The sequence below is a fragment of the Carassius carassius genome, chromosome 1 (genome assembly GCF_963082965.1).
Source record: "Carassius carassius chromosome 1, fCarCar2.1, whole genome shotgun sequence".
Lineage (NCBI taxonomy): Eukaryota > Metazoa > Chordata > Actinopteri > Cypriniformes > Cyprinidae > Carassius > Carassius carassius.
In genome coordinates, this window is record NC_081755.1 from 47,483,319 (window position 1) to 47,494,281 (window position 10,963).

General features: G+C 41.4%; 1 protein-coding gene across 3 annotated transcripts in view; it reads right to left on the minus strand.

Annotated features, from left to right (window-relative positions):
- Positions 1-226: 226 nt before the first annotated feature.
- The window catches only part of mast1b (microtubule associated serine/threonine kinase 1b), a 27,773-nt gene continuing 17,036 nt past the window's right edge, over positions 227-10,963 (minus strand). For all 3 annotated transcript variants that reach the window (XM_059562227.1, XM_059562218.1, XM_059562238.1), the window contains 12 exons: positions 10,640-10,805; positions 10,458-10,559; positions 9,794-9,916; positions 9,595-9,704; positions 9,350-9,504; positions 8,258-8,502; positions 7,924-8,142; positions 5,004-5,233; positions 4,793-4,915; positions 4,574-4,710; positions 4,299-4,486; positions 227-3,733 (listed from right to left, as the gene is read on the minus strand). In XM_059562227.1, the coding sequence (XP_059418210.1) occupies positions 2,205-3,733; positions 4,299-4,486; positions 4,574-4,710; positions 4,793-4,915; positions 5,004-5,233; positions 7,924-8,142; positions 8,258-8,502; positions 9,350-9,504; positions 9,595-9,704; positions 9,794-9,916; positions 10,458-10,559; positions 10,640-10,805 (3,327 nt within the window). In that variant the 3' untranslated portion in view covers positions 227-2,204. The remainder of the gene's footprint in view (positions 3,734-4,298; positions 4,487-4,573; positions 4,711-4,792; positions 4,916-5,003; positions 5,234-7,923; positions 8,143-8,257; positions 8,503-9,349; positions 9,505-9,594; positions 9,705-9,793; positions 9,917-10,457; positions 10,560-10,639; positions 10,806-10,963) is intronic.

Here is a 10,963-nt window from a genome sequence, read left to right on the forward strand (position 1 = left end):
AATCTAAACACAGACGGAAAACTGACACGATCTATCCTACATACACACAGTTCACAGCACAAATCAATCGGGAAACACAATAAGGGTTTTTACACCGTACCCAAATATTATTAAACAAATAAAAGATGACATCCTCATAAAAAGTACCGTGGTGTTACCGTGGTACAATGATGCTACGTGATATACACAATGTATCATAGATACCACTGAATTTTAACATATCCATGTTTATTCAAAGTGTATGTCCAAAAATGGTATTATCATGGTACAATGTCTAAAAATCCATGATAATACCAAAGAAAATAGTTGGGTTAATAAATTTGGGTAAAGTGTAAAGTCCTTTATTGGCAGAAGATAGTCAATCAGGGATCAAGCATCAGCTGATTTGGAAGAAATCATTGCATTAATGTGGCACCAAACACTCCTAAGATATCGCTAGATTCACTACACACAGAGTCTCCAAAAAGACGTTCACACAAACGTGAGAGTGACCGTGTGATTTAAAGTGTAAACAGATTGGATCAGTTCCACATGTAACATGAAGCCCCTTCCAGAACATCTTGCATCTCTCGCAGACCACCAGACAAGTCAACCTACTACGTAATTAATTCCTATAAAAGTTGGACACAATGTAGCAAAATTGAATTAAAAGCCCTAAATGGATTAAAATGAGACACATCTACACACGTACTACCTCATACTTTTACGAACTCTTCTGCATATACTTAAGAATAATTCAGGCTTCTTCAGAGTTGTAAGAATTCAAGTGTATAATCCACAGTGCATTTACTGGCCTATAATATATATATAATCTAACACAATGACATCATAGTGACCGATATTTTTCATAGACTTAATCTAATAATCTCAATATAATTTCGCAATGTCATTTTTGAGATTTTCCCTCCAGTCTCAGAGTGGCAAATTAAAACTATATACACTCTCCTTGCTTCTTTCCAAGGATATTTAAATTCATCCACATAAAAGTCAACATGAAACGATATCTGCAAACCAATTTACTTCCATAATGGTCATGCTTCCAAATCTTTGTTTATTACTGCCATTTTGATAATTGGCAATAAATTACTCCACTAACTAGTCGATAAAAAGGCTGCATTTTCCTACTACTAGTAGTAGTATATTTTTATTTAATGCCAAGTCAGGATCTTAGGCTATTTTCATGGCAAAAATAAATAAATAAAAATACAAGGATAACAAATACAATCAAAACCAGCAAACAAACAACCACAAGTTACATTACACAAGATTGTTTACATTAATATATGATAAAAATTCTAAAACTTTTTCTGGCAAAATTATACTAAATAACTCTTTAAGGGAGTTCACTTCATAAAAGAGTTTTCTACATACATAAAAAGCTGGGCAGTCCAATAAAATTTGTTTGACAGAAAGGAGAATCTTGCAAAACATGCACTGAGTAAGGTCTTCACCTTAAAGCAAAAATGCATGAGTATTGCATTTTCCTACTAAGTAGCTATTTGACTACAGACCTTAGTCAGGGTGGATGCAGATTAAATAACATAGCAATCCATTACGAAGTAAATTGATTTCATGTTGCCTTTTTGCTGGGCATTTCCAGTGCAAATGTAATTAAGACAGCAGAAACAACCACTTATACACATGGTTCTGTCCTTGTGCAACAATCATTTCCCTTTTCCACCAGTGCAACCCTCTCAAACCTCTAGTTAGGCATTCTGTTGTCTCTAGTATAGCGCTACTGTTGGCAGTTTAACAGTATAGCTGAGGTACTGGACTGAGATTGTTTAAAGTCTATGGTGTTGGTCACTAGGTAAACACTAACTACCTCTCCTTTCTAAATCTGACAAACTGATTGGTTGATATGGTGATGAATGACATGTCATGCCCTCTACAGACCAGGCAGCAATGATTGGATGTGCAGTGTTCACTAGCATTAGGTCTTTCATTTTTCATCTTATTTTTTTTACTCTTCTATTCACAATATACATATAACATGCATCTAGAGAGACATACTGGTTTATACTGGCATATGCACAAACAAACATATTTGACAACAGTCATTTTGAAGCACCTTTACTTGTTTACGTTTTTTTTTGTATATCTTGGTTTGATGGCTGTAGAGTCTTTTGAGTAGTCTGCATTTGGACAATTACAGGGAATGCATTCCATTTAAAGTTCCGAACAGAACATATCTGTTAAGAATATCACGGATGCTTGGAAGAGCTCTTCGATGCCTTTTCAGGCTTTGATGATCCAGGACCGGGCCATGTTCCCGTCAACCCGCGGCGACTCCCAGACGAGGCCTCTGACTTTCCCAACGTGGCTGCTCGTTTGTCCTCATTGGTTTTGGAGCTGTCCTTGGTCTTCCCGCCATCCTGAGAGCCCAACTTCATTGGCCCAAGAACGGTTTTAGCCACACTGGTGAGCTGCGTCACAAAGCTGGACCTGTCACCAGGAGATACGGCACGTGATTTGCTTGTGCAAGGCGACCTGACGGTTGGAGACGGAGAGGCTGGGGACTCTTCAGCCACTTCCAGACGACATCTTTCCTCTTGAGGGACTCTGGTTGACCCCGATTGGGTTTGAACGCGTTCTTCAATAGATTTGGACTGGCCAGGAAATGCTGCTGAGACTTTCATTACACCAGCAGAACTAGGTCCAGTCCCCTCAATAGTCAGAGGTCCTTTGCCTGACTTGCTTGCCTCTGGAGCCATTGTCTGTGCAGTTTTCTCTTTCACCGGAATCTTTCCCATGTCTTTGCCATTTTCCAGCCCTTTAAGACCATCGGTTTGAAGACTATGGGGTTTGAGTTCTTGTGCTCCATAGCTCTGGACAACCGGCGTTTGTTCTGGAACCTTGGGACCAGATCCCATTGCATAAAGTGATTCGCTCTTTCCCACATCCTTGGCTGCCTCCTTCCCTGTCGAGATGACTTGAGAAGACTTGGAGGCTACTTTCTCCTCCTGAGGTGGCTCACCAAACTGGGTTGAGGATTTAGGATCCAAAGTGGTTGCTGCTGAAAAGTTTTTTGACACCGTCCTTAAAACGGCTTCACTTGAGTCAGGCTGCCTCACTTTCCCCTCGGTCTCTCTTCCTGCTATCGATTCTTGTCTCCCGAGTTGCCTCACTGGAGTCATTGTGAGCTGAGTTGGTGTGTGTATTGGCTTCTGGTCGGGTGGAGAGGGCGGAGCCCCAGGTGTGTTCTCGCCCTCGATCTCCATCAGGCTCTGGAGGGCATGTTCACAGTGGAACGACTCCCGGCGGTAATCGGCATGCACAACCTCCAAGCCATGCTTCCTCATGGACACGCAAAGCCCTCCTTTTCTGTCCGAGCCCACAGAAGATGTGGAGGATGGAAATGAAGGTGGAGGGGGTGGGCCAAGCTTCTCGGCTGACTGCACCCTTTGGAGGAGAGGTGAACGGGGTGGTTCTGCACTCTTGGGGCGGGGGCGTGTGATTGGAGGAGAGGCGTGGAGCTTGGCAGGGAAGGCCTGGGTAGTGTTGGAACTGCCGACAGTGTGTCCAGCAATGGGAGGTGGGGAAGATGAAGTAGGGGATGGCGTGTGGGCCAGCGGAGACAGAGGAATGTTGCCAGCGGATTTGCAGCGAGCAGAACGGTATTGACGGTGGAGTTTGGGCGATAGGCCGTAAAGAGAGCTCGGCCGCATGTGCTGTGATGTCGCAGGCGAGTTTGGTGTGCTGGACGCCGGTGAGCTGCTCTGAGATGAGGTGCCTGAGAGGACAAGGACAGAACGGGTCAGAACCTCAAAGAAACATGAAAAGGGCACACAATCAGTCGAAAAACCCAACACTGGCTGAAGCCAAATATCAAAAGCTAATTTAGGTCATTTCAATGCACAACTGCTTGAAAAGAAGAGGGACCACACTTGACAAGAAATGTTATCTTCAGTTGGCCAAATGTCACTCAAGTACATGATATGAGGCCGAAAGTTTTAATTAAAACTCAATGTTACACATATTATTTTTTCTCTAGAAAGGCGCTATTTTGTAACCATCACATAATGAGTGATATTCATGTACATATATAAAATATATTTCTTGTTTTATTCACCCATTTAAAAAAATTACAATTTATCTAAAATAATATTGTTTATTTTTTTTTATTAATAATATTGTTGAATTTATAATTTAGCATCGGCTTTTAACTGGAAAAACGCTGGTCTAGAAAAACTAATTTACTAAAAGTGTAAAACTGTGACACCACCAAAACAGTCAATGAGATTCCACATCTGACAAGCATTTTTAATAGATAATAAAGCAGTGGGAAGAGCTCTGACCTAGGTAGGCGGAGTCTGGAGGAGAGCGGTACGTCTGCGTGGGCGAGCGAGCAGACAGGTTGTGTGTGGGCGATCCAGGCAGACTGTCTCCAGATGAAAGAGAACGATTCAGAGAGGACAGACTACGACTAGTGTGAAGCAGGTTGGACTGTTTCGTGATCTTACGAAAGAGAGAGCTGCGCTTCTTACTGCAGACAGAGAAAGAGTAAAGCAAATGAGTAAAGCATTTACATAGAAGATATGTATATTATGTGAAGGCATTCACTCTTTCTGACCTCTCTTGTCCATCTTTTGTGGCTGACTTCTTGTTGCGTCTGGCCATCTTGGCTTTGTAGCTAAGCTTCCTTGCTGGTCCGACCTTTATGGATGTGTTTTCGAATGGAGTGGTCGTCACTGTTACTTTGCTGTCACTCTGAAAATTCAGTGAACCATGTTAAATTTGTTTAGTAATATCTCTAGAAAGTAACAGTCAGAAGTGTTTGTGATGACCATACCTTCAGAATGAGCTCCACCACCTCTGTGTGCACCAATCCGTGCACAGACTCCCCGTTCACATGGGTGATAAGGTCGCCAGCACAAAGCCCCGCCTCCTGAGCTGGCCCGCCACACTCAACATGCTGTGATTGGACAAAAGCAATGTCAATCATCACCTGTAACACATTCTTTAGCTATAAATGAGAAGAATGTTCCAGAATGTGTCCGTACCCAGACCATGTGCTGTACGCTGTAGATGTTACTGTCACCCATGTAGACTCTGATGGCGCGTAAGGTGAAGCCATACTTCTTTCCAGAGCGATGGATGGTGATGGGTGAGCGCAGGACATTGACAGTAGGTGAGTAGTCACGACTCGGAGACGAATCACGAGACGAGGGATTGGAGGAGATGGAGCGAGGAGACATGGGACTGGCTTGTGGTGATGTACCATGCTGCTCAACTATGAAACCAAACATCATAATATTACAAAAGCTCATGTCAATGCCACATATATTGAAATGCTTGATAATGTTTGTCTAGAAATAATTATTTAATTAATGTACACATTGTGTACATGTAATGTTTACAACCCGAATTCCGGAAAAGTTGGGACGTTTTTTAAATTTTAATAAAATGAAAACTAAAGGAATTTCAAATCACATGAGCCAATATTTTATTCACAATAGAACATAGATAACGTAGCAAATGTTTAAACTGAGAAATTTTACACTTTTATCCACTTAATTAGCTCATTTAAAATTTAATGCCTGCTACAGGTCTCAAAAAAGTTGGCACGGGGGCAACAAATGGCTAAAAAAGCAAGCAGTTTTGAAAAGATTCAGCTGGGAGAACATCTAGTGATTAATTAAGTTAATTGATATCAGGTCTGTAACATGATTAGCTATAAAAGCTTTGTCTTAGAGAAGCAGAGTCTCTCAGAAGTAAAGATGGGCAGAGGCTCTCCAATCTGTGAAAGACTGCGTAAAAAAATTGTGGAAAACTTTAAAAACAATGTTCCTCAACGTCAAATTGCAAAGGCTTTGCAAATCTCATCATCTACAGTGCATAACATCATCAAAAGATTCAGAGAAACTGGAGAAATCTCTGTGCGTAACGGACTCAGACGACACTGCATCACTCATCGGCATGATTGTGTCAATGACATTACTAAATGGGCCCAGGAATACTTTCAGAAACCACTGTCGGTAAACACAATCCGCCGTGCCATCAGCAGATGCCAACTAAAGCTCTATCATGCAAAAAGGAAGCCATATGTGAACATGGTCCAGAAGCGCCGTCGTGTCCTGTGGGCCAAGGCTCATTTAAAATGGACTATTTCAAAGTGGAATAGTGTTTTATGGTCAGACGAGTCCAAATTTGACATTCTTGTTGGAAATCACGGACGCCGTGTCCTCCGGGCTAAAGAGGAGGGAGACCTTCCAGCATGTTATCAGCGTTCAGTTCAAAAGCCAGCATCTCTGATGGTATGGGGGTGCATAAGTGCATACGGTATGGGCAGCTTGCATGTTTTGGAAGGCTCTGTGAATGCTGAAAGGTATATAAAGGTTTTAGAGCAACATATGCTTCCCTCCAAACAACGTCTATTTCAGGGAAGGCCTTGTTTATTTCAGCAGGACAATGCAAAACCACATACTGCAGCTATAACAACAGCATGGCTTCGTCGTAGAAGAGTCCGGGTGCTAACCTGGCCTGCCTGCAGTCCAGATCTTTCACCTATAGAAAATACGTCAAAGACGACCACGAACTCTTCAGCAGCTGGAAATCTATATAAGGCAAGAATGGGACCAAATTCCAACAGCAAAACTCCAGCAACTCATAGCCTCAATGCCCAGACGTCTTCAAACTGTTTTGAAAAGAAAAGGAGATGCTACACCATGGTAAACATGCCCCGTCCCAACTATTTTGAGACCTGTAGCAGAAATCAAAATTGAAATGAGCTAATTTTGTGCATAAAATTGTAAACTTTCTCAGTTTAAACATTTGCTATGTTATCTATGTTCTATTGTGAATAAAATATTGGCTCATGTGATTTGAAAGTCTTTTAGTTTTCATTTTATTAAAATTTAAAAAACGTCCCAACTTTTCCGGAATTCGGGTTGTATTTTTATACATTAAAGGGATAGTTCACTCTAAAATCCTGTCATTAATTACTCACCCTCATATTGTTCCAAACCCATAAGACCTCTGTTCATCTTCAGAACACCAATTAAGATATTTCTGATGGAATCTGAGAGCTCTCTGACCCTCCCATAGATAACTAGGGTACTACCAAGGGGATTGGTAAAGTAATCCATGTGACATCAAGCTACGAGAATACTTTTTGTGCGCAAAAAAACAACAACAACAACAACAACTTTATTCAACAATTTGTCTCCTCTGCATCACCCTATAGCGCTATTTTGGAGAATATCCACTGAACACAAACAGCGTATGCTGTTCTTTGTCAGCTACGTCATATGGATACCTTTTCTACGTTGTTTGGGATTGTATTTGAACAAAAACAATGTTTCTGGGTGGTGCGGCTGACAAAGAACGAAAATTATTTTACAGATCTTCTTGCTACATTTCTGGACCTTGAACGTGGTAGTACCCTTGCTGTCTACAGAGGGTCAGAGAGCTCTCGGATTCCATCATTAATATCTTAATTTGTGTTCCGAAGATTAACAGAGGTCTTACGGGTTTGGGACGATATGAGGGTGAGTAATTAATGACAGAATTTAAATTTTTGGGAGAACTAACCCTTTAAACTTAAACTACGATTTTATAGATTTTTCAGTTAATCTGAATATTTTCAAGAGTGTACTATAGTAGTGTTTAAATTTTTTGAGTTGTTGACATCTTTAAACTTAAAATATCCTAAGACACTGAAATATTTCATGTAAATGTATTTTTTTTTAATATGCATGAAACAAAAATACATTATATTAAATACATATTTTTTTAGTTATTAATCATTATTAATGTATTTTTTACTATTACACATAAAAAATTAGCTAAAAAGGGCAAAAATCTAAAAGAAAATAGTACAGTTATTTTAATGTTGAATTGCTGTGATTTTATTGGGTTTTGCTAATTATAATAATAATAATGATAATAATAATAATAACTGAATCGTGTCTGAGGCCTCACCTGCAGGTATGATGACAGACAGGGCCGTGGCAGAGGCTGACTTTATGACTTTGGTTCCAGAGCGAGTCGCGCTAAGTTTCTCACTGTCGGTCGGAATCTGATGATGTCGCGCTCTTCGTAACACGAGGTCACTTCCGACGCGAGGCACAAACGGGTCTGGCATGTGTAGAGGAACCGCGGGAGTGGCAGCCGCGGCATCAGCAGGCCGCAGCAGTTTATCTGAGAAACAGGAAGATAAAACATGAAAAGGTGGGACATCACTGGACGGCACAATGAGTGATTGAGACCCAGGAACACAGTAATCTATTTATGTTTATAGTGAAAACCAAATAACCTCCAGGATGTCCCACTGACGCCGTGGAGCTGGACTCCACCAGTCCGGAGCAGATGGGCACGCTGGCGCCCTCTAGTGATAAGCCCCTGGTTTTGATGGGTGTTTGTCGTGAGTGTACGTCACCGTCTCCCTCTAGCGTAGAAGCGAAGCGGTGCGTGTCCATCAGTGCTGAGAAACGCCGGCGCGCACCAGGAGGACTGGAGTCTGATTCAGTGAAAGACAACTCTGAGCATGACAAACGCTTCCTACAGAGACAGCAGAACAAAATGGAGGGTGTTAGTGAAGATTATGTCTCTCTGACAATAATCGTTGGTGTTGGTAGGTTGTTCTGAGTGGTCAGTGGCATTTTGAATGTATTTAAATGCATTCCTTCCAGTTGTTAGGCAGTTTTAAGTAGTTTTAAAAGTCATAACTATATGGTTGCCACTGCTGGGTATATTACTTACAAATTGTAGTCTTATTACTGATTCCAAATTACATGACAAAAAATGTAGTCAGTAACGTAATCAATTACATTAAACATTTTAGGTAATTATAATCAGACTACTTTTAGACAACTTTTAGATCAGATTTGACCTACATTGATCTGAACTGAATCACATTGATTTAAACAGGATATTCCTGTACATTATTTAAAGTAGTATACTGCATTACATGCAAATAAGAAATAATGTGAATTTGTGCATTTTGAATGACATAAGCCTTTCAAAACTATAAACATGGTTAAATAACATACTGAGTGATACTTAAGATAAAAATGTATGTGTTCATCAGTAGTTAGTAGTCTTAAACCTGAAATTATTTTTGTAAATCTAGTGTTAAAATGCCATGTCGCCACCTGACTAGTGACTTTAATAATTTATTGCTATTGTGTGAATAATGTGTAATCAAGTAACTGCACTCTGATTACAAGCATTTTAAAAAATTACAGTGTTACAATTACAAGTACTTGTAACTGATAATGTAATCCAATTTACACGTAAACAGTTATTGCCCAGCTCTGATGGATGCTAGGTGGGCTCTAAGGTGTTGTGAGTGGTTACTAATGTATTCCTGGGTTATTCTGGGGGGTTGTTGTACTGTCTGTCTTACATCTCGGGAGATCTGGTTCTCCAGCTCTTGTCTCGGAGGGTCAGGCTGCCCAGACTTTCTCTCTTGCTGCGGTCTTCTCTGTGAGCTTTGGGCTCTCGACGGGTCACCACGGGTTTGTGCTCCAGCTGCGACAGGTGCTCCATGCTGCTGTACACCTGTGATTCAGAGGCACTAGATGAGTCCTTGAATGGACTACATTACCCATAATCCTCGGTGTGGTGTAAAGAGCAGAATCTAGGTCTCACCTTGCTGAAGCGCGGCGAGCAGGAGGAGAAGCGGTGAATCTCCACTGGCTCATCGTCATTGGTGTCGTCTTCATCGTACGAGTGAACGTGATGATATCGGTCTGATCGTGCTGAGACAGATGGATGGGTTACTCACTAATGAACACCAACAACACAAACATACACACACACACACACCATCCATCCATCCATTACTCACTGTCGAAGTAGCTGGTGTCTTCTTCCGACTCCAGATGAGGGATGAACTCGGCTTTCTGCCGGAGCAAGCTGCTCCAGTCCACATCACAGAAAAACGGATGCTGCTTCACCTCGAATGCTCCACCTGCGCACAAACACACGTCTTAATTCAGAGCATGGAGAACATCTGACTCTGTCGACCAACAGCAGAAATATGAATAAAGACAGTCAATGATAACTATCAAATTAACTATTTATAAAAGGGAAAAAACATTTTTAAACAGTGGTTCAGAGTGGTGTTAAACGTGCTACGATGTGTTTGCTAAATTGCTAGGTAGTATAGATGGTGCTCTACTTGATTGCTAGGGTGTTGTTAAGGCGTTTTAGTTTTTAGGTAGTTACTATGTGGTTGCTAGAGTGATCCAAGGGTATGTTATTGTCATGTTGTTAAGTCTTTGGAAACTTTTCACTTGTTATACTGTCAACGAAAGGACTGTAGTTCAAAAGTGTTTGAGTTTTGAGCTATTCTTCTGCCAAGATATAACCCTTTTTAATCATCGTTATTGATCATCTAATGGTCAGTGTTATAGTACAGCTTCAATCCAAGTCAACAGCTGTAACAGTCAGAGCACATCAGCGTGTAGTTAGTGACAGTGGGTTACATGACTGGAGGTGTGTGACGTCACCTGTGCCCAGTCTGAGCAGCGGGTTGGTCTGCAGGAGAGATGAGATCAGGTGCTGTGCGTCAGCGGGGAGAGCGTCATCATCCTCAGGCCACACAATGTCATCTACACACACACACACACACATCTATTACATTGTGTACACTTTTTTATTTAGATTCATGAGACTAGATTTTTGTCTTTACCTGTGATCACCTGACCAAACAGCTCCTCTGGTGTGTCGCCGAAGAACGGCACGCAGCCCACCAGGAACTCATAGAGGATGATGCCCATGGCCCACCAGTCCACCGGCTTGCCATAACCCTGCCGCAGGATCACCTCCGGGGCGATGTACTCTGGGGTGCCGCACACCTGGGGTCAAAGGTCAAAGAACGTTTCTACACAGTTTCAGCACATTTCTATGATGTTTTGAATTGTTTTCAGTGTGTTGTTATGTAGTTGCAAGAGTTAGAGGGTCAAATAAAGATATAAAGAGATGGGTTTTAATGCCGATTCTTGAAGATGGCTAA